Source organism: Scardinius erythrophthalmus (assembly GCF_964197995.2).
Source record: "Scardinius erythrophthalmus genome assembly, chromosome: 1".
In the NCBI taxonomy this organism is placed as follows: Eukaryota; Metazoa; Chordata; class Actinopteri; order Cypriniformes; family Leuciscidae; genus Scardinius; species Scardinius erythrophthalmus.
In genome coordinates, this window is record NC_138221.1 from 47,121,628 (window position 1) to 47,146,663 (window position 25,036).

The 25,036-nt window shown below is 37.9% G+C and overlaps 1 protein-coding gene across 1 annotated transcript in view; it reads right to left on the reverse strand.

Moving 5' to 3' along the window:
- Window positions 1-18,296, reverse strand: part of cacng2a (calcium channel, voltage-dependent, gamma subunit 2a) — a gene marked incomplete at both ends in the record, with an annotated part of 87,713 nt that extends 69,417 nt beyond the window's left edge. Inside the window, one exon of the mRNA XM_081366608.1 lies at window positions 18,071-18,296. Within this exon, the coding sequence (XP_081222734.1) occupies window positions 18,071-18,296 (226 nt within the window). The remainder of the gene's footprint in view (window positions 1-18,070) is intronic.
- Between the last annotated feature and the right edge of the window lie 6,740 nt (window positions 18,297-25,036).

The following is a 25,036-nucleotide window of genomic DNA, read 5'->3' on the forward strand; positions in this document are numbered from 1 at the left end:
TGAGATGTACAGGTAAAAGGAGACAAAAGAGATGTTAAAGGGATAGTCCAAAAATGATAATTCTGTCACCATTTACTCAGCTTTATGTCATTTAACGTTTTGTGTGCGTTATACAGCAAAATGTTCCAGCTGTTATTTTCATACAACGAAAGTGAATGGTCACCATGAATGTCCCCGGTCCCCATGCATTCCCATGATGATTGGAGAAATAAGAAGCTCTGTGTTACATCACTGCCTACTGTAGGCAGCTCACTTCTAAGGGGATTAACTCAGAACAGGTTTTAGCATTCCAATTTCGATTGTTTTTATATGTGAACATGCGCTAGATGAACATGTATTTGCGCTCATATCTGTTTCAGTTTCTCACTCGTGACACATGGTGTTCCAAAAAAACGAGGTGCTCAAGTTAAAAGAAATTTGACTTTTAAAAAACATCTCTGTAGATCTTATGCTTTTTTTTCCATCTCACGTTTTTAAACGCAAAACACGTTTTAACAGCATTCTAATCATTATAGAACCAGTAACATATTTGGAACAGTCTACATAAGCACCAACTATGTGTGCCACACAAGTGCCACTCTTTGGGGGAGATTCAACTCTTTGCTTTCAATACAGTTTAGCTTAAACATGTTGCTATGCTATAAAATGTGATATTTTTATATGCCGAACACAGTGCACACATGAACATTAGATTAAATTAATCTATTTATTTTCTCTGAACCATTTGTATTAGCTTTCAGTATTGAAATTATCAACATTTCCCTCATCTTGTCCATCTTTTTGGATTTTTTTTTTTTTCTTGGAGTGCACGGCAATGCATTCTAGGATTGCATTCTGTACAAAGTGCATTTCCGATGCTGGTCAAAACAAGCTATCTTAGGAGCCTGCATAATTACGCAGCTCACTAGGATTTGGAACAGGGCAATAAAGTCATACAGGTTTGGAACAACATGAGGGTGAGTGAATGATGACAGAATTTGAACTTTTTTACTGAACTCTCCCTTTAAGGAGTGAGTAAAGCGGGAGGGGGGCCTGAAAGAAGGAGACAAAGACAGAGACTGAAACGTTAGTCATGACAGTAGATAGATGCATGTGGATGGATGTTCAGAATGAATAGGAGGACATAGAGATGAATGCATCCAGGATTCAGTGCACTGCTTCGCTGCAGTTTTTTCCCTCTGATCCCTAATGAAGAAAAAAGCCATGGTTGCAGTCTGGATGCGTCAAACCACCTCCCCTCTTCCTCCCTTTTTCTCCTCCACTCTTAATTTTTCTCCTATTTCCTTTTATCACACATTTCCCTTTTGCACACCTTTTCCCCTTTCTTTGGCAACTGGAAATTCATTGAGTGCATACCTTCTATTCTGCAGTGAAAGGAAAGTGAGCAACACTACAAAAATAATTTTCTTAATTAGAAAAACATCCTTTTAAACTTGTTTTACCCATTGGCAAATACCCCCCTTTTTAAGCCTCTATCAATAAACCTCACTAAATTTGTATCATTTTATACTTAAATCAAATGTATGCTACAGTGGCAAAGTTTTTTTCTTGTTTTAAGATATTTTCTGAAAAGTTTTTAATATCTTGACAGATAATGCTTGTAATAATTTAACAATTTTAATATTAAATGTAATAATGGTTTAATATCACATTCAATCTGTAAAATCAATATATTTATTACTTTTAATGTGTTAATACAATATTTTTTTTGCATTAGTTAACTTCTAATGTATTTATTAATCTTAATGACATTTACTAATGCATTATTAAAATAAAAAATTGTATCTCTTTGCTAACATGAAATAACAATAAACAGTTGTATTTTATAAATTAATGTTAACAAGAAGTAATAAATCCTCAAACAAATGTATTGCTCACTTACTAATGGGACCTTATTGTAAAGTATTACTTTAAATGTCTTAAGTCGTTTAAATTGTAAAATTATCTTAAGATTTTAAACTTTTTATAATAGTTTAATATTTTAATAAATAATAATTTTAATGTCCTAAAATTTGACCAGTTTTGCTTTAAATTTAAATTGACCAAGAAAAAGAACACTGATTATTCAGCCATTTCTGTTGTATTGCATGTAAAGACTTGCATTGCAAAAAGTTTGAATTTTCTTTACTACTATCACTATGCATGTTTCTTCCTTCATTACGTTGTGTCTCAATCTCTCCCTCTCTTTCTTCGTGCCTGTCTGCTTTTCTGCAGCCTTAATGGGCTGCTGCCGTTAAAAGGTGTTAATTCATTCTCACACTATCTTCCTCACTCCCTCCCTTCTCCTCTTGCTCCTCTTCTTTCTTTTCCTTTTTCTTGCTGTTGCTATGAGCCTGTGACTCGTGACGCTGTCCTCTCATCTTATTACTTCCTGATAGTGACACACAGCAGCTTGACGTAGTGTGTCTGCCATTGGTCCCCTCCAAATACTGAGACACAATGCCTAAGTCACGCAGAGACACACATGCACACAAACTGAGTATTTAGATGGGAATGTGTTGTGCCACCACCGCCGCTGTGACCCTCAGAGCATGTTGTGTGTCTACGTTTGTGTGTGTGGCTGTGAGCCTGTGAGAGAATGAGCAAATATCAGAGCAAAATAGAGAAAGATATGAATCCAAGATGGCAGCCTTGCTGCCATTCACTCAAGCCTAAACACTCTACACTTCACAACACAGCATGGCATTTCCATGGACGTGTTGGCATTTGATTTGTAAAAGTGCCTCATTACTTTTAACCCAAAAACCCCTGATGTCACTCAAGCAACAGTTCACTTAGCTTTAGCATCCACGCTAGCTCTGGTCACTCTAAGGCCCAGAGGGAGCGGTATGTGATCTCAGCGTAATTCATCTGATTAATTGCTTTAATTAGGCTCATGCAGGGCTGAGCAGGGATGCATTGCATGCGCTGCCTCACCAGCTGAGGAAGCACTGACAGTCAGAGGTCAGGGTCACTAGACCCCTGTTACTCCTGCCTCTGACTTTCTGTTCCTCTCCCAGCACAGATTGACAAAAGTCTGATGAATCTAGAATCTGCGTCACTAGCAGCACCAAATAATTTGTTAAAAATAACGTTTGTTTCCCAACAGGTTTTCCAGACATTATTTTTTTTCTTCTCTTTTTCTATTTTTAAGATTTCTATTACAAATAAACTGTTTTTGAACTTTCTATTCATCAAAGATTTCTGAAAAAAAGTTTCATGATTTCCACAATCATCATTAGAATAATTTTCTGAAGGATCACGCGACACTGAAGACTGGAGTAATGATGATGAAAATTCAGCTTTGCATCACAGGAATAAATTATATTTTAAAAATATATTTAAATAAAAAAAAGTTATTTTAAATCGTAAACATATTTTACATGACTGTTTTTTAATCAAATTAACGCAGCCCTGGTGAGCATCAGAGACTTCTTTCAAAAACATAAAAAATCGTACTGACCCCAAACTTTTGATCGGTAGTGTATATTTTAATCAATAATATATCTATATAAACATAATGGAAATATATAGTATTACATCATTTGCAATGACCATGGTAATGGTCTAATATGGGCTAATTCTACAGACTCCTTGTGTATGTGTATTATTTCCTCAACTTTGCACAACAATGTTGTGATGTTTGCTTTTTATTGAAGTTTTTGAAATGCCTATGGAAAAAATGTATAGGAAAAATACTTCTCGAACCAATGCCACTTCAGTGGGCGGTCACTATTGTACTCTATACATCAGAGCCACTGTGTGTATTCTCTTTAGAAAATCAGCTCACAAATGGCTTACTTGTAGCTGACTCTGCGCATTGAAGGAGAAAGTATTTCAACATGACACAACTCATATTTAAGCTTGTGTTCACTCCTGAGTGTGTGAATGCATTTACACTTGCATACACATACATACAAGCACTGTGAAGATTAGAGACTCTAATCTGTCCTGAGAGTGTAAAGAGAAGCCATGCTGCTCTTCATTAAAAATGCATATTGTTCCATATTACTCTAAGAAAAATAAACAGGCAGACACACACTTGCCTATTCCAAGCCCAGCAGAGATTCAAGACAGGCAGAGGAAAGTGGGAGTAGAGGGTACGAATGACACAGCTGACAGGAAGTTCATCATCATCATCCTCCATGACCCAAACTGCATACTTATCTATGGGCACATCTGCACAAAGAGATGATAGCAGCTGTCTCTTTTGACATCCTGTGCAACCTTTTCTTGAGGTTATCTTCAGAAGAGAAGCTTGTCGTCAGCTCTTTTGTGAAGCAGTAATTTTTGTGACCTGGCACATACGGAACCCTTTTAACACATGAATTATTTGATGTTTGCAAAAATTACAACACCAGGTGCACATAATGCCTTGCTATAAACCCAGAATAGCCTCTACTTTCAGAATGACGTCAAATCAGTGTTCTTCAAACCAACGAGATCCTGATTTGTATATTTACATGAGAGCTTTGATTAAAATATTTATGGTTGACATGACATTTTTATGAAAAATTAACCCTATTTATTTCCTTAATGGATGTTGCTGGATGTCTTGTCTTGTATATGATATATCCACTATCAGAATAATTTGACCCAAGAAGAAGGTATTACGACTTATTTTCAAAGCATGTATCTTTAATTCAAATGTATCTTGTCTTACTTAACAAGTATGAGCAATTTATAAATGAGTGAACAAGTAAATTTCCCAAGTAAATTTATTTTGAGTATTTTTAAACATCTTTTTTAACACTTTTTTACGGTGTCAGTTAATTCCTTTAAAGGATTGCAAGCATTCACTTTTAAGAGCATGTCAGCAACTACATAGAAACATGACAAAAAAACAACAACACTCTGAACACCTTAGAAACCACGTAGAAACATGGTAAAAAACACCCAGAACACATTTGCAACAACATAGCAACATGCTAAAGCCATTCAAACTACCCTTGCAACCAAATAACAATTTGCAATAAACCTAAAATCCATTAGCACACACACACACACACACAAAAAAAAATCATGGTGGTGAGTTTCATATGGTCAAACTGCACTTGCATTTCCTTCTGAAAATCTTCAGTCTAAAGATATTGCATGCTTTTTTTATAGGCTGAATATTGAAATTTACACTGCCCTGCAAGACTCTGGCTTCCCTGAGATAGCCAGTCTTGTTGAATTCTCCCAGATGAAGTTGACAGTGGCAGTCTCCTGACAGCAGTATGTTTAGCCAACAGCACCATTTGCTGTGACTGGAGGCTTTGCCAGCACTGGTGCCTGATGTAAACACAGCCATCTGAGCAGATCTGCTCAACCACAGCACTGCTTGGCCCCTTTGGACCCACACACCCGTACAAAGCGGCCCTACATAATTCACAATGGTTTCAAGAATTGCAACTAAAATTGGGTGCAAATTTTCAGCACTGAATTGGGTGTTATTACACTAGAGAAAAAGACAATGTGAGACACACACACACGCTAAAAATGAGGAGGGAGGAGATACTCGTACCATCAGAATGAGACACAGGGCACCATTTACTTCCATCAATAGTCTTCAAAGTCCCTAGCAGAGCTGAAATCAATACAGACACAATGTGGACCGTTATACCTGATCTCCCACTTAGAGCAGGAGAGGAAAGTGGAGTAAGATGACTATATATATATGAAACCTGATACTATATAGTGCATGTCTTGTACCAACTGCAGTTAAAAGGATAGTCCACCCAAAAAAGAATTCACTCACCCTCATGTTGTTCTGAACCCGTATGACTTGGTTAATCTTCAAAACATAAATTGCGATAATTTTAATGAAGCCCGAGAGGTTCTGTCTCCATTGAAAGTCCAGTTAATCAAAACTTAAAAGATTTTTAAAAAAGTGCCGTAAAACAAATCCATATGAATCGAGTGGCTTAATCCAAGACACGGGAGTGTGACTCATGCGCAAGAACAAGCCTCATTGGTTTTTGTGCATCACGCTCTCATATTTCTTCACAAGACTTGGAATAAACTGCTCAATTTATGGATTCGTAATACAATGCCTTTATAACCTTTTTGGCTCTTTTAAGTTTTGGTTACCTGGACTTTCAGTGGAGGGAGCGAAACCTCTCAGGTCTTATGGCTTTATGATAACATGAGGGTGATTTTTGGGTGAACTATCCCTTTAACATCGCTCACGTGGTTTCAGATGCACGAGGGACATAGTAATGCAGCTTGTAGCTCAATGCACATATTTTGAAAGCCAACTAATAAAATGTACTTAATGAGCCCTGCTGCTTTGTACCTAATAAACTAAAATACAAATTGAGGTAATGTTGTCTTTTGGGATTTTTTATTTGTGTGTGGGAAGGAACTCAATTTGTCATCTCATTGATGTTAAAGAACTTACTGTGCAACTTTGTGTGACTTTAGAAAACACTTTCATTTTTGCTTCTCTTCTACATTTCTCCCTGTGCATATGTCAACCTCCGTCTCTTTCCCTCGAGCACATACCGGCAGAGGGGGGTGGATTTGGCCGTATGCTCCTGCCTGGACAGAGGAGCGGGACTGTCAGCACCTCGCCAGCTAGGTGTTAACCACAGGTCTGCAGAGGCGGAAACATCTCAGTTCATCCTCTACACATCCAGAGCCTCACCGATGCTCATCGAGAAGATGGCTGCTCAATATGTGAGTACCCATGGCACGAAAATAGATCATGAATAAATGAACATGAGTTTACACACGGTAATGTTTAGGGACATCTTAATGAGCTGTCTGAGTGTTGTCCTATATGAAACATTACACTTGAGGCTTGTAATACATCAGGACTGAAGCAAACACTAAGCAGCATGTGCTAAGATATGATCTTCTCCAAGGTGAGACTCACCCATAGGATAGAAAAAAGATATCATTAATTTCTGAAATGACAGCAATGAGATTAAACGGCAATAAGAGAAAATGGAGAGTAAATGGATTCTCATGCTTCTTAAATTGCTCTCTTGAGTAAAAGACTCCTCACGTCTCCTTTGTAGATTTAATGTCACACTGTGCCAACTATCTATCTATCCATCCATCTATTCGGTTTTGTGTGTATCAGAATGTTTTCTTGTATAGATATATATATATATATATATATATATACAGTAAAATGTTGCTTGAGTATCAAATCAGCATATTAGAGTGACACTGAAGACTGGTGATGATGATGCTGAAAATTAAGTAAAAAGTGTATATATTCTATATATACTCTCTCTTTCTCTTTCTGTACTATATTTTGTGTGTATACGTACTCTCATTGTATGTAAATAAATGCATCATTCATTGCCTAAGGGTTTTTCCACTCTGAGACAAAGCTGATAGATGAAGAATAACTGAGGTCTCCAATAAGTTTCTTGATCTATAAATGAGGAGCATCTGAGCACTACAGGTTTCTTCCAGTTTTTCTCCTGAATATTTCCTGAACACTTCCTTTAAACAGTTCTGGACTAATTTCAACACACTTTATAAAAGACAAATTAAAATTCAAACGTGCTCTGCAAGTCAATGGTATGTTGGGTGTAAGATGGGGTATCTGATCACATCCCCTCACTTTAGTGATGCATGGTGTTTGGGTTCCTCTCTGACACAAAGCTAATGCACTGTAATGGATTGCAAATGAACTGTGCCAAGGACACCACCAATTCATCACACCTGAGAGGGCTGCAGACTCCACCGCCGCTATCGGGGGAAAAACAGCAAAACACTTTGACTTAAAATGAATGGAGCAGATATAGAGTTAATCAGCATTTATGGTGGTATTTCCCCTCTCTACCTTAAATCTGCAAAATGGCCGTCAGAGAAAGGGGTAAGGGAATAAATGAACGATCTCCTTTAAACATTATCACAAAATTGGCCTAATGGTCTACAACAGTGGAAATGAGATCAATTCTATATAATTGGTCTTGCTCAGTATAATAGTATCACAGAGATTTTGGCACTTGCTGTACATGCAAGAGGACATAGAGCGAATTTCTAAATTACCCCATACTTCTTTTCTGCCATGCAGAACTCCACATGTCAATGCTTCAGTTGGAAGCATGAAACGAGCTTTAGTGCAAATCCCTTCTGCATCTGTACTAAACATTTCAAACAAATCTAATCTTTTGTTTTGAATGAACTATGTGCTGTATTATTTACTCATCCTCATGTCATTCCAAATACTTGTTTTATTTTTCTCTCAAGACTCTCAAGCTTCAAAAACGACAAAAAGTATCATTGAAATAATCAATACAATTTATATTCCAGGTCTTCTGAAGTGATTAAGAATGGTGTGAAGAACAGACAGAAATTTAAGAACAAAATGCTTGATAAAATGTCTTGATGCACCATATTTTAATATATTTAAATATATTTACAAAGGAAAGGACACTATAACGTTCAAAAGTTTGGGGTCAGTAAGATTTTTTTTTTTTTTTTCGTTTGAAAGAAATTGATAATTGTATTCAGCAATGATGCATTAAATTGACCAATTGTGACAGTAAAGACTTTTACATTGAAAATATATATATATTTTTTCAAATAAATGCTGTTCTTTTTTAACTTTCTATTCATTGAAGCACCCTAAAAAACGTGTAGCACATCACTGTAAATCAAGGGTCTTGAAAAAAATTAAGGTGATAATTAAAAATATTGTGTGTATTTTATTAAGAAAATTGTGGTTCAGTGTTGTATTTAAAATACTGAGAACATTTTACTAATAAAACCAAGAGATACATTTTCCTAATTATTTTAAGGAAACATGCACAGTTTTGAGGCTTGAATTGAGGAACTGATTAAGCTGATAAAATTAAGGAAAAAAGGCTACCTATTTATTTTAAGAGAAATAGCTCAATTATTTTGGGACACCATTGTTAGTTCCCAGCATGCTTTGCACATGGCTGGAAATGGAGAGTAAATATTGAAATTAAGTGTTATTTTATGTGTTTTTGAGTAAAGGGAAACATCTGTTAATGTTTAATGTTCAGTTTAGTTAGACATTTGAAAGAGTTTCTATTATGTTGAAGTTTTTGTTACCATTGTGCAGAAGAGTAGGGCTTATGGTAAGGTTGTGAATAACTGCAAGTGTTAAAACTCTGAAGCATTTTGCTTTGTTCATTAAGTAATAACTTTGCTATAATGATAATGCAGTAACAAATTTTGTTTCTTTGCTGTGCTAACAGCATATTTTTAAATATATCAATATAACTCAAAGTCTACTATAAATAGGACAATTCCATTCACTCAAATTCACACAATTTTAAGAGTCAACTTAAAATAAAAAAACATATTTCACTAAAAATAGTCATTTCTTGTGTCATAGACTAAATAATTTAGGGGATTTTACATTATTTATTAAGGTAGATTCCATGAAAGAAATCAAGCTTGTGTAATACTGTTACCATATTGTTACCAAGTAAGTAGCACATAACATTTTTTTACAGTGCAGTTTCCATAAAAATATTAAACAGCACAACGTTACTAACGGTTATAACAAAACATTTTAAATTGTGTTAATATCTCACAATATTACTGTTTTAACTATATTTTTATGCAGCCTTGATGATCACAAGAGATTCTTTCAAAAAATAAATAAATAAATAAATAATTAGACCCAAAACTTTTGGATGTTAGTATATGACTTAAATGTTACTCTACCTATATTTTATTGCTTGAGAGGACTCGGAATATAATGCAATAGTCGTATGAACCATTTAACAGTGTTCTTTGTCATCTTAAAAAAACCTTAGTCACCAGTGACTTTAAATGTTAGCAAGAAAGGCATGTGGCTATAAGGTATTTAGCTCAAAATGCCTTTATTTTCATGCCATTGTACCATTATATACTTCTGAAGTTTATAATCTCGTTTTAGCTTGCCTCTGCTTATCTGGTTCATTCATTCGTCAGCTATAATCAGTGATGTTACACTGTAGAGTCCGTTCCCACACACAGATCCTGGGAGTGCCCTCTATTGATCTGTTTCCTGGGTCAAAGTGCAGAGGAATCACACAACGCACCAGGACCAAAAACAAAATTCGATCCATATATCTTTCCCTGGTAAAGGCCGCCCGCAAGAGAGATCCGGAAAAAGATTATTGGAGAAATAATGAAGGACACCACTCGGCTCCTCCTACTTGTGACAGGACTGTCAGACAGTTACGTTAATGACCCTTTCTAATTTCACCACACCATATACAGTTTATTACAATGACTCTCCAATCATTTAGCAGTCCCTTATTGTTTGCAAAGTGCGTAAAGAATGTGGAAAAGCTCTTAAAAGGGATTTTACTAATGCAGATGTGCATCCCAGTAAACGGTCAACTGAGTAGGGAGGGATACAGAAGTTCCAGAATAGCATGAGTACTCCTACACATGCACCTGCCAACATTCAGGTACAAAGAAACAAATGCAGAACAAGAAAGCAAGTGATGTAGAAGAGAGAAGGTGAGAAATGAGATGTGGAACAGACTGTTCTGTTGCACTCTGATCACTGCCGTCACATTCAACCTGCTTTCAGAGCTGAATCAGAATTAGAATGATTCAAATGGTATTCCACCCGGGCCGTCTCCCAATCCAATATTAATAATGCCCCTGAGACCCTAATTATGTTCCCTCCTGTCTGAGCAGCAGAGGAGGATTTTGTCCTCTGATTCTGGCAGAGGTTGTCTAGATGTTGCAAAAAAAAAGAAGAAGAAAAAAACGTGTCCTGCATTTGAGAAGTTCAAAGTGAGACCTGGCTTGCCAGTACATTAGCTTTAAATAAGATCATTATTCATCAAAACAAATAGCTTCTGTCATTATTTAAATGGACAGTGAACACCAGAAAATTTAATTATGTAATCATTTACTCATCCTCATGTCTTTTGAAACCTATATAACTGATTTACCTCTGTGGAACACAAAAGCAGATATTTATAGCAAACTGTTCAAGCTGCACCTTTCTGTCTTCTAAATGAATAAATGCAAATGCAAACCTCTTCCTAAAAAAAAATATATTGTATGGCTTCAAAAGACTTCAAACAAATGCTACGTTCACACTGTCAGTTTTTTGGATTGACATCCACATTTAGGCCGCGTGTCCACTAAAGCGTTTTCAGTCAACTGAAAACGCTAGGCGCTCTGCTGAAAATGCCTAGCTGTGGGCGCTTGAGAGCATTTTGGCAGCGCAGCGGTTTTATTTTTTTTCCATTGCTTGCTATGATATGGAATATCTGATCTGAATGATGGAAGTGTTACTAGCATCTCATTTCACAGAGAGTTTGTTTCTGTGTTCTTTCTATATAAAATGTCGATACAATGTAATGTATTTGCTCTGGCTCTTGTTTGAAATTATTTTGTTCCATTATTATGCTTGTTATTTCTCTTGGCACAGCAACTAGAAGACAGACGGGTTGCTCACGTCACATCTACGTCGTCAAGCTCAGTTTGAGTCTGCGCAGTACGCTCAGCCATCAGGAAGTGAGTGCTTCTAATTGACTTCACTTTTCTCCATTGAAGTCTATGGGGTTGCTGTGTCCATTTCTTTTACTGTCTATGGTTCCATGGCGGATTGCTATTACAACAGCGGATTTGCCAGGCGCACGCCAGGAGCGGTTCACAGCCGAGGAGAGCAACGTTCTCGTCAGGGCCGTAAAAGACAGAGAAGCGGCACTGTATGGGGATGGGAGAAACCCACCCAAATTAGCTTCGGTTAAACAGGCATATAATAATTTTGGTACATGTGTTAGCTAGATTTATGCCTATTTTTTCACCACAATGACATTTTTCCTTGTAATTATGTATGGTTTGCAAAAATGTCAACTACTGCGTCTGTGTATAGATGAGAGAAGCAAAGTGTATGCATGTTGTGCCACTGACTTTAGGCTAGGTTTTTCCTGGTCTGTGGCGGAATTGTTTTCTGGAACTGCAAAATAGCACCAGGGAACGTTTGCGCCGGAACACGCCTCCTCTTTTCCCTGAACCGCCCCCGGAAGCGTAAGTTCATTCCCTAATTTACCGACTTGCGTCTGTGGAGGGAAAAGTCTGCTGTGCGTCAGGTGCAAAATAGGAATGATACATGCATCGGTGTACAAAGTCAATTGCGCTGGGTGCAAGATAGGGCCCTCAATGTATTTACGGTTACTTTGATCAATTGAATGCATCCTTGCTGAATAAAAGTATAAAATTCTTACTGACCCCAAACTTTTGAACTGTAATGTCTGTGTATATACATACATAACTTTTTTTCCTGTTGCTGTGTGAACTTCCTGTGATTTTAACTTTTAAAGGGATAGTTCACCCCAAAATTAAAATTCTGTTATCATTTACAGGGCTCTCAAGTGTAACGCATTGAGCGTGACAGTCACTCATTTCGGTCTTTTGCCTCGCACTCCCGCCACACATTGTATTTCTCACGTAGAAAAACTATTTATAATATATTTTATATGCCGCAGCACCCAAAATTTCTCTGGCCACGCCGCTTTCACTGTGGAACCGGCAGGAATCAAGCGCGTCTCCCCTGGAGTTCTTAGTCGAGCCTGCCACTTATCAGCCAATCAAAAAAAGAAAGGGGCTACACAATAGCCAATCAGAAAATAGCACTATTGTATCTGGGTAAGATTTAATGCAACAACCAATGAAAAAAAAAGCATATCCTGGAATTGTTCACTTGATTCTGGTACATCTGGTACAGTGGGGATATGTCACTCTTGCCTGTCTTCAAAATTTGAGAGAAACTGCATTTACTTACCCTACGTCATTCCATACCAAATTTTGGGGTGAAATATCCCTTTAATGTCACAACTATACAGCTACATATGCCACCTTAAAACTGTAATGATCATGTGACAAGACAATGAGAAAAGTTTTTGAATGAAGCAGCATTATGAAATAGCTCATATACAATGCCTAAACAATCTGTCAGGTTAACATATAAGAGATATTTTAACCTGACATAATGTTTTGGCATTGTATATGCTGGCTTCCACTGTTTTTCCCACTGTTTATCACATCACTGGTGTTTATAGGATAAGTGGATCATGGTTTTAAAGTGTTACAGAGAGAGTGAAAAGCCATGGTGGGCATGCCAAAGAAAACATTGTTTGTTTTTTCCTTTGGTAGTGTAGAGCTGAACTGGGATGATTGTTTTGGGGCAAGTGGCCCGTGTGAGCGAACTGAAGCATGCAGTAGTGTTGTAATACTGCATAATGCCACTTTAGACCTGGGTCATTAGCTGGGCAGATACATGCCAGGCTGGTAATCCTTATCTGATCAGTTTATGAGAGTAATCCGTCTCTACAGCAGTGCCAGGCATGGCTAAGTCCCGCGGCCTTTCTGTCTATCACACATACATAAGAATATTTTTTGCATTTTTAAACAAAATGTGACTAAGAATTTTGACCAAGATGCGATTCACAAACAACAGCACGAAGCGGCCATACTTGATTCAGTCGACCTGGATGAACGCCGAGTATGAGACCTCACACGCACTTGCTTACAAAGAGCAGATTTGTGAGCATGAACCAGCGAGAGGTGAGAAAAATGCAAGAGTATTTTGCACCCCCTCCCGCTGAGGTGGCGCGGGTTATCTCTTCAAACACACGCTTTGGCTGCCTGCGAATAGAAAACGTGCACAGGATGTCCATTCATTAGCAGCAGCCCCCTGTAGTCTGGGAAATATTCAAGGCGACTCAAAGCGTTCAGAAGAATGATCTGCCCTATTGGGAAAGTTGCTGTCACAGAGATTCGGATGATAAGTGTTGGGTATGTGAAGAATATAACTGCACCTCCTTTGTCACTGTACTTTGCTGTGCTGTTCCTGGGCTCTCTCTGTGCTATACCCTCACATTCATTGTTAGAGTAATGAAGATTAATAACACAGATTAACTGTTCTGCCGAAGTACACTTGGGTCTGAGTCACTACGGTAATGGCGACCCACCATATAGCAGTTTGTGTTTTATTACGACAATGTTTATATGTGTACATGCATGTACTGCAACTCATAGAGCTGCAATGTTATGCTGATTCATATTTGGTTCCACTCACTATAGAGACACATTCTAATCTGCAGTGGTACTATAATGGCTCTGTGGGTGTCAAGAATAAGACCTTAACAAGCTGTCATCTTTCACTGAGAGGTGCGATAACAGCAAGTGCATTGTGCTTTTCTTTTGTGTTGCAAATTTTGCCCTAATTATCTGGTTTGACAATTTTTGCTTTGAGATTTAGGATTAAAATATTAATAATAAAAAAGTTAAAAATATGCAATGGCCATTCAAAGTATTTGGACATTTAAGCCTAGTTTAAAGTATATGAATTTCATTGTATTATATAACAAGATGTCAAACCAAGTGGCATCTGCAAATAGATGATGCTAGACTATATTTTTTTCACATTTCTTTACCATTTCTGTAATTACTTTTAATAAGCTGTTGTCATTGTAATTTATTTATCTCAAGAATAACCACGTGTAATTCACTATGTACCATAATCCACTTAGTTTGACAACTAAAATACTTTTTGTCCACCAGACTTCATGCTTGTTGTATTTGTTTTAATAATCGCCTGTTGGTTTTATATCTAATGATATTTATCATTTTTAAGTGTGGCTTAAGTGTTTAAACACTTTTGGAGCCATAGTAAGTTCATTGGGAACAAAATAAATCTGCTGACGCTAGAAATAAATGCAAGTGTACTGAAAGCAACTCTGAAATATATAAGAATAAAACGTAAATGGATACATGACCCCGCTACAAGAATAGCTTTAAGATTTTACAAATTAAAGCACTGCTTAATTAGCTGTTGGCCTCTATAAATTATTTTTTGAAGCATTTCTCAGACTGGTGTAAACCTCCATAACTGACAATAGTTACATTTTATGCAGCATTAAAATAATTTGATACAAGTCAAATACAGATATACACTACAGTTCAAAAGTTTAAGGAAGACTAAATCAGTACTTTTAACTATTTTCAGCATGTTTTTGACCACCAAATCAGCATGATTTCTAAAGGATTATGTGACTCTGAAGACTGGAGTAATGATGCTGAAAATGAAGTTTTACCATCACAGGAATAAATTACATTTTAAATTATATATTAAAATAGAAAACAGTTATTTTACTTTGTAATAATCATTTACAAAAAGCACGATTTTACTGTATTTTTGATCAAATTAATACAGACTTGATGGGCATGAGATAATTTTTCAATTTAAAAAAATAAATAAATAAATTTTACGGACCCCAAACATTTAAACAGTAATGTACAGTAAGTATACCAACAATACCATACAGACGGTTTCCAAGGGTATATGTTAAATATCTGAAGCTTTGCTAAAATTGCTGAGGACAGTTCAGTTGAGGGTGTTTCCTCTCTCTCATCAGTTTGGAGCACTCCAGGGACAAATTACACTAACACTCTTGCCCACCTGCATGCTGTAAATCTATTCCTCCCCAGCAAATCATCTTCTGCTCTGACCACTGAGATTTACATCCTAGCCTGCCTACACACAGTCTATGAGATGGTAGTGCGAGATGGGCTCTGAGAGGCAGCACCTGGCTGATGGATCCAACCATGTAGGTTGAGGGATAAGTGTTATTTACTGTTGCAACTAATTGCTTTTTCCATAGTCTGAGCATGATATCTGTGTGAGCCTGAACTGAGAACAGAAGGAAGATGTTTTACATTGAAGCAGCAATATCCTCTTTTACTTAAGACTTATCATAGACCAGCACCTAATTTTGCTAAATGAGCTGACTGTATATTCAGCTATTTGAGTGTTCTACTATTTAAGATGTAGAACACTACTACCCCCCCCCCCCCCCCCCCCCCAAGTGATTTTATCCAACTCATTTTGGTGTTACTGGCTGTTCAAAAACTATAGGATTTATTTTGTGACACAAAAAAGGCACTTTTTTCATTCTCCAGTGTTCAATTCTGGCAGCGTACTATCAGTTGAACCAAAACAAAAAGTATGCCATTGCATTGCTAATACAAATTATTTGACCTCGGTCTGCAAACTAAGTGTAACTGAGAGCTAAAATGAATCAAAAATGACAAATGACTGACTATCATGTGGAATTTTGTTGGGCCAGTGACACACTTAAACACAGGCACTACAAAGAAAGCTGTTAGGAAATATTTTACATGGAAATGTTGATCAGGTTCCTCTTGTTTAATCTCATGAAGCACTTTTTGATCCAAGAGATTCTCCTGCACTCCAAATGTAACATAATAACAGATGTTGTAAGCCCTATTTCAGGTATTTTGACAGACAAACCTTAAAGGGTTCACTAAAATTCTGTCATTAATAATGAGTGCTTTGTTTGCACAAAAAACATATTTACCACTTTATTTACAACATTTACAACAACGTCTGCTCTTGCATCAACACAACACATGGATTGTGGTGCTCTTGTGAAAGCATGTTGGAGATTAATATTTTGTAAATAAATGTGTAAATTATGTTGTTGTTTTTTGTCTTGTGCAAAGCACTCATGTTGCTTCATAAAATTGAGGTTAAATCACTGGATTTGTCTTTTATGATGTCTTTACTTACTATCTGGGGCTTGGAAGTGATAGTTGCCTATAGGCTGTCAATGAAGGGACAGAAAGTGAACTAACCCTTTAAGGATAAATTGACAGACAGATCTAAAAAGCAGATGTTAAGGACACACTGACAGATGTGGTCAAAGTCACTTGTCTTGCCATGGTCAACATATGGCTATGAGAACTCATGCTGTCATGATGATAATCAAGATCAGCAGCATCTAATCTCCCCTGTCAGTATGCCTCGTAATTGAACTCATTTGACTGTAAATGCCTTTGCTTATTCATGTCTTTGCTAATTCAAAGTGACCAGCCTCTTTGAAATAATGCTACATAGATTTTCCTCCATAGGTCTTCCTGTGCTCTAGAAGCAGCAGAGGATACATATGGCCATGTGCCTCAGAGACCCAGGCCATCTTCTGTGCCTCCGCTGAGCCCTGGTGAGGATGAGGGAGATTTGTTATGCTCCGTGACCTCACAAGGTGATCTTGCTTGGCCAAAGTCAGCAGTCAGTGCAGCCACTGAAGCATGACAGGAAATCAACAGTCTGTGAATGTTGACCTGCCATACAGAGAGCCTTTCTGAACATGGTTCATGTGAGTAGCAATTTTTTCCCAGGTGTTACCTATAGTGGAAGTCCAGTACATGCATTTATCTGCTGCTATATCCATAACCTTCCAATGCCGGAAAATCCATCTTAAAGGCATAGTTAACCCCAAATTGTTTTTTAAAAAACTTTTTTTTATTATCATTTACTCACCCTCATCACTCTCAAAAATAAATCTAAAAAAAACATCCATTGTAAAGAACCTTTTACAGAATGGAAAGGTTCCATAGATGTTAAAGATTATTTGTAACCATAGATGCTAAAATAATCTTTTTTGTTAAAGTGGTCATTTCAAACCTGCATAACTTTATTTCTGATATGCTGAACACACACACACACACACACACACACACACACACACACACACCACACAAGGCCATTAAATGAACAATTAAATGGGATTCAGTGCTGTTTCTTTATTGTATGGATAAAACATTCCTCAAATTATATTCATGTGTGCTCCACAGAAGAAAGAAAAGTCATTTGGAATGACATGAGGGTGAGCATATGATGACAGAATTTTACTTTTTTGGTGAACTATCCCCTTCTTGTTGGCCTAAGCTGTCCATTTGCTGGTCCAAGCTGGACATTAGCTGCAGCAAATCTATGTTAGACCAGCAACAAACCAGCTAATAGCTGTTCTTATTAGATTAATGTTTTCAAACCTGTTTTTAGAACATGATCATCCAGCAAGAAACCAGCTAACAAGTTACAACACGCCATAATATAAGAGACAGCGTTGTGTGATATCTTTTTACAACAGTTTTGTAAATCAGTGTGCGCTTATGTCGCTGTCCGTGGTGCTGAAAGCGGAGCTTTTAAACCATCGTGAAAGCAGCAGGCCTAAGATGCGTTTCCTTAACAACCGACAGTAACACGTGTGCACGTGCTGAGATGGACCCTCTAATGCAAATGGGGGACCGCTAAACGTCATCGGGTGGATAAAAGAGAGCATGACAGTCGTCTTACCTTCCAAGCAACATGTCCTCCACAGTCCCGAATGGGTCATCACCTCTTCGTTCTTCTTGCTGGTCTCGTTCTCGTTGTTGGTCTTGATCTTACACACGCCGCGCGAGTACAGCCAGTAGTCCGTGCCCACCGCGATGGTCATGAGACTGAAGGCAGCGAATGCGCCCACCGTGGTCAATAACATCTGAACTCCGCGGTCAAACACACCCATGTTTCCGCATTCCATGAAAGGGGGACCCCCTTTCCTCTTGATGTATAGGAAATAAATATTTGAAAATTTACGGGACCAAACCAAATTTAAAAAATGGGATATATTTGAGCGAAAGGAGGGGGAAGGGGGAGGATGCGGTAGGAACCTTATGGTTGCGTTTGGGTGAGAACCGATTAAGGAAGAAATAGGTGAGCCTTTCTGGCTGTTTTTTGTTTTGTTTTGTTTGTTTTTGGAGAGGAACGCTACCCTCTCAGCGCTGTTCCAACAAAGAGCAATTTTAGCCTCCTAAATCGTTTGTCCTTTTCTTTGTTTCTAAACGAGGTAAGATATGCAGCAGCTAGTGCTACAGCTTAAACTTACACATTCACGCTGCAAAGCCACTAATCAAAGATAATAATTAATTGCCGAGGCCTGTAATAATGGCCTAAGCATGTCATTCAAACGCCACTGCAATTAAGCCAATGTTAAACAATAGCTACTCGGTTTTAATCATGACAATTTTAGGCGCGTAGATTTGATGTGTTAGGAATTGAGGATAAATACTGGTTTAGGAAGAATGTGGAATTCAGACTGGCGTTGATGGAGTAATGGTAGGTTTTGCTTCGGATCGGAATATATCTAAACAATTCACTGTGTTACAACAACTGTTGACCTACGTAGCTGCTTAACCAACACGCTGTCTTCTCTTAATATGGCTAAGCAAATACTAGTCTATTCTAATCAAGAGGGAAAGACGCAGAGAGAGAAAGAGAGAGAGAGAGAGAGAGATAGAGAGATAGAGAGAGAGACCCCCCCCCCCCCAGAAAGAACAGGATAAGCTCAGCTGAAGTGCAGGAGCAGAAAAAAAATAAGGATAGATGGATGGATGGCCAGGATAGTCCACTTCAAAACCAACGAAAAGAATGTCCAGGCGAATCTAAATCTGCTGCCGCCGCTCTCGCATCAATTTGACAAATCAAGTCAACGATGAAATGAGGAAATTCACCGAGAACAAAACATAAATGACCAAATTAGACTTATAAAATAAAGCACTACTATATCCTTTTTCCTAAAATTCCGATCCCCAGTTTCCATATGTATCTCCTAGCTCTTTGAAGGTTTCTTCCGAAAATGGCAATCTGCTGTTGAATATGGTGCCGTCGAGGATCCGGTTAGAGCAAGGAGCATCCAGCAGAACGAGCCGACCATTACTCGTCATAGAGCCGGCTAGAAGAGACCGAGGAGGCGGAGGCGCCGCAGCTGCTGCTGTATTCTAGACCCGTCACTGATGCTCGCTTATCCAAATCCGCGCTGGCTTTCTCGCACCCTGAACCGTCCCGCTTGCAGAGCCCTTGCGCCATATAAAAGACAAAAAAAAAAAAAAAAAAAAAAACAACAACAAAAAAACCTGAGAATGAGGAACGTGGTGTGCTGGGAAAGGAGGATACGGGTCTGCTTCGGTCCCCTTTGCTTGTGTGTTAGTGAAGATTGAGAGAGGGATGTAGGCAGGCGTGCTGTGGCTCTCTCTCTCTCTCTCTCTCTCTCTCTCTCTCTCTCTCTCTCTCTCTCTCTCTCGAGAGAGAGAGAGAGAGAGAGAGAATTATACAACAGAGAAGGGATATGTGCGGTGACAGAAAAGGGTGCAGTTAAAACTCTCATTTGTACGGAGCGAAACATTCGGATATTAACTCACGTTCTCGAACGAATATAGTAGATTTTAATCGATGCTTACATGCCTACATGCTGAGTGACAGTAATGGGTTATATCGGACTGCATGTTATGTGGATTATGTAATCGAGTTAAAAAAAATCAAGTTTTTTTAAATTAAAATAGCTTACGTTATATTTTAAAATACACCAAACCACGTCACGTTCAGTAGCTATTCGTCAACAACCATAACACTAGCATTTTAAACTTTTTTTTTTTTTGTTATTTGTAAATAATATCAAATAAATTATATTGATATGACTTTTGTATTTTCGATAATCGATACTGATACTTATCGGTAAGTGGTCGTTCAGCGTACTGTTGGTATGGTTACCTATTGTTCCTTCTGTTCTCGAGCTGCTTTAGCGCACCCTTTTTTAGCGCAATTTTCCACCGGACAAAATTGCGATTGTTAACTCATGATTTCTGTTCTGTCTGTGCGCACCAATCTTGCACTTCTATCTACTCCTCAACCAGACCACCTAGAGACTTCGGGTTTTCGGCATTATGTTAAGGAAGGTCTAATCTCGGGAACGCAAAAAAAAAGAAAAATCCAGGAAAAGATTTAGGGGAGACCGGGGACAGTTGCAACAGGGGATGGTTGCAACATGTCATTTTTCTCAATCAGAAACAAGCTAGAGTGATGACACTCATACTGAACATGCATAGTTAGACCCTCCACCCACCAAAAAGACAGTAGACATTTTCAACATCTGCTGCTGCATTTATTGAACAAAACTTGTTTTGGAGGTATGAAAGTATTTTTTTTCATGAGATGTATTTTTGTCATACTGTCCAGACATTTTGTATGAATTAATCAAAACTTACTTAGTTTGAATTATTGTTTTGTTGACTTCTAAGTGACATGGTTAGCATGTGTCAAAGTCAGTGTGTCTAGCAGGAATATGATGTTCTGTCATGGCTGATAGGGTCGGGGACGGTTGCAACAAGTTATAAATTGCATGTTTAATAAAGGTTTGTTGCATTGCAAATTGTTCAATTCTTCCTGTCTGACACTGAAATATGGAGAGATTGAATATCATCTGTAATTCCTGCACACTGAATCTATGTAGGCCTATGTTTTACACATACACAAACAAAACTCAATAACTATTATTTGATAAATATGACTAAATAAATAAATAAATTATAGGCTATACAATAATATTATTGAAATACATAATACTATAATATTATAGTAGGCCTAAAACAGTTAATATTTTCAGAATTATATGCTCATTGAGACAAAAAGCTAAAATTAATTAGAGAAATTTAAGGTATTTTTAACGCGTTGCAACCGTCCCTGGGTTGTGTTGCAACCGTCCCCTGGGTCGGGGTCAGTTGCAACATCTGACTTCTTCCATTCAAATAAATACTGTGAACGATATGTCATATATAATCATCTTTAAATGGTATGGGTAATTAGCAGACAGATGCAAGTTTAATATATACAAATTTGGTTGGTCTACTCCAAATAGTCTCTGAGTAACTGAGAGAAATGCAAAAAGTGTTGCAACTGTCCCCGGTCTCCCCTACTATCTCTTAGTGTTGTGATCCCATCCCATGACGTGAGAAAATTGCGCTAAAACACTCACTGAGTTTTTATTACTTGTTTTAGTGTAGCCTTCTGCAATTTAACCTATAGTGCAAAATGCCCGTGCAAAATCAGATTTTGTGTGCAAAATCAGTTTTTGTGTGTGTTTTTAGTAATTGTTGGTTTGGTGTGTTTGAGTGCTCATTGTTACAATTGCACAGCAAAAGTTCAGTGACATTTTTATTTGTGCATGGTAGAAAGCACACAGTGAACTCCGAGAAAACGCTATGCTTGAGGAAACAGTTTGTGAATAGGCTACTACAAATGATGCCCGTGAAAGAGACTGTGAACGCATTGAATAGGATATATTTAGTTGGTGAATAGCATAGGCTACTATTACACAGTAGCGATAACGTTAAGCGCACCAGAATGAAATATAATATTCAGAAGTAAACAGCATAGCTGACTTACAGATTCAGTTAACATCCACATGTGAATAAGCGCGTCGATTCAGGGAGCAGTGCAAAGTGCCCGTGCAAAATCAGTTTTTGTGCGTGTTTTTAGTAATTGTTGGTTTGGTGTATTTGAGTGCTCATTGTTACAATTACACAGCAAAAGTTCAGTGACATTTTTATTTGTGCATGGTAGAAAGCAAATACTGATACTGACATAATGACATACAATAAATGTGGAAAACTGATGAGACAAAAATAGAGCTTTTTGGTCTAAACTCCACTCGCCGTGTTGGGAGGAAGAAGAAGGATGAGTACAACCCCAAGAACACCATCCCAACCGTGAAGCATGGGGGTGGTAGCATCATGCTTTGGGGATGCTTTTCTGCGAAGGGGACAGGACGACTGCACCGTATTGAGGGGAGGATGGATGGGGCCATGTATTGCGAGATGTTGATCTTGGCCAACAACCTCCTTCCCTCAGTAAGAGCATTGAAGATGGGTCGTGGCTGGGTCTTCCAGCATGACAACGACCCGAAACACACAGCCAGGGCAACTAAGGAGTGGCTCCGTAAGAAGCATCTCAAGTTCCTGGAGTGGCCTAGCCAGTCTCCAGACCTGAACCCAATAGAAAATCTTTGGAGGGAGCTGAAAGTCCGTATTGCCCAGTGACAGCCCCGAAACCTGAGGGATCTGGAGAAGGTCTGTAGGAGTGGGCCAAAATCCCTGATGCAGTGTGTGCAAATCTGGTCAAGAACTACAGGAAACGTATGATCTCTGTAATTGCAAACAAAGGTTTCTGTACCAAATATTAAATTCTGCTTTTCTCATGTATCAAATACTTATGTCATGCAATGAAATGCAAATTAATTACTTAAAAATCATACAATGTGATTTTCTGGATTTTTGTTTTAGATTCCGTCACTCACAGAGAGTACCTATGATAAAAATGACAGACTTCTACATGCTTTGTAAGTGGGAAAACCTGCAAAATCGGCACTGTATCAAATACTTGTTCTCCCCACTGTGTATAGTTTAAAGAATATTGGCATCTTTGCTTTTCCAGCCTGGATATTTATTTGATGCCATTTACACAATACAGTATTATATGCCATTTCATTTAGATTCTATCACCTTTTGCACCTCTACCTGTGACTTCATTGACTGCTATTCATGTTCATTGGATGTCCTTAATTTCTCATCCTTATGTCATCCCATTGGCCACTTTTTAAAGCAAACATTTCTCTCCTTTCATCAGTTAGTTGGTTTACAATAAATTAATTGTTTGATGAAAATAAGTAGCCATGTAGATGTATATAGCTTAGACTAGTAAAAACAGGAGTGAGAAATCTGCACCAACTCCGTTAGGTCCAAAGCCACATAATATATAACGTTACCATGCTAGAGCCCTTTTAAGAACCCCCCCCCCATCTCCTGACCAAAGGACATGCTTAAAATTCTAGTCTGGTACAGTGCGGACCACTCCGGATTCAAAGCGCAGGCGACAGATGAGGAGAGCACACTGACAGATACAAAGAGGAAGGGGACGGGAATATATGGAGTAGATTTACTGAAGCAGGGAATTGGAGACTGTGATTTTAGATTTGCAGAGAAAAGATAAAGAGTTTAGGAAATGTACATGTGTTCAAGCATAAATAAAATAACATATGAATTCATCCAAAGCTATGATTATCAGTGGGGGCAGATGGATGGGTGAAAATTGGTATAGCTATAAAATAGACCATCTAAAAAGAGACCATATAAAATAGATCAGTAGACACGAGCTCGGTGCATGTCAACATCTTAATGAACTATTTAAACATAATATGCACTGATAAATGTAGGGGCAAACATGATAGAGGTGGTGTTAGAGCATGAGAAAGTGGTGCAGACTGGCTGGTCTCCATCATTAGTCTATGTGTGTTTGCCCACTCTGTTCCTGCACACTAATCCAGGCTCTATTAGCTGTGTCATGATCACTGGAATGAACAATGAGCAAACAGGAGTTCTGGCTTTGGCCACTGAGTATGACTGTGATCTACTGTGAATCAGCAGGGAATGATTAAATTGACATAAATGAATGGGTATTTTAGAGATAGAAGTGTATAATTAATGCTGAAGTGTATAAGGTAGCATCCATGTATGATCTTAAATCCCATACTGTAAAAAATGATTGACCAGATGACCATACTATATATGGTGAATAACTTAATGGAATTTTACGGTAAAATACTTTATGGTAATAATTTTGTTCTTGGAGGAGAAAATTAACTTCATTGTTTAATTTACAGCAAAAAATGTAAATTGACATTCCCAGAATTCCCTGCCTGACACTTCACATATGATGTATTTTCTTATTTTTTTCTCATCAGTTATGTACATTAGGGTTTTATGTTACATCTAATGTTGTTAAATTAATGTTTATTGCATTTAAATTTCATGTGTTACCTTGATGGTGTTTAGCTCATCACATTCAGCTTTAACAGTTTTTATTATTTTGTCATTCACCACTGTGCACCTACTGTAAAAAAAACATTGCCCTTCTTAGCATGTGGAAAAGCTGAATGTGATGAGCTTTGATTCATCATGTGACTCTCATCATCACTATGTTTGGTGGTTGTCAGTGTATTACAAACAGGTGGACCTTTAATGTCAGCTAAACATTAGGCTAAAAAAAAAAGAAAAGAAAAAAAAGCGCTAATCAACTGCTTGTTAAAACACCCCTTGAGCATTGGCTTAAGCAAAGCTTAAAGTGAATTTAAGCAGAAGAGAGAGCGAGAGTGAGTCGTGGAAATGCAAAGGATAAGGTAGCTCTTTGAACTGCCTCCTTTTTTGTGGTTTCATTAATTGGATGTGATTATGTGGAGTCTCTTTAGAACTCGCCTCAGGGCACACTCTGTCTTTGGGGTAGACACTATTTCCCTCTGCTGAAGGTCCTGTAGATAATTGATGCACTGGTTTGAATACACATTGTCTTTGTGCTGCCACATTCTCATGTCCAACACCGGAGATCTAGATCTAGTCTTTCTGAGGTCTGAATAAACCACTCGGGAACTAGTGCCTGCCAGGCCTTAGTGGCACA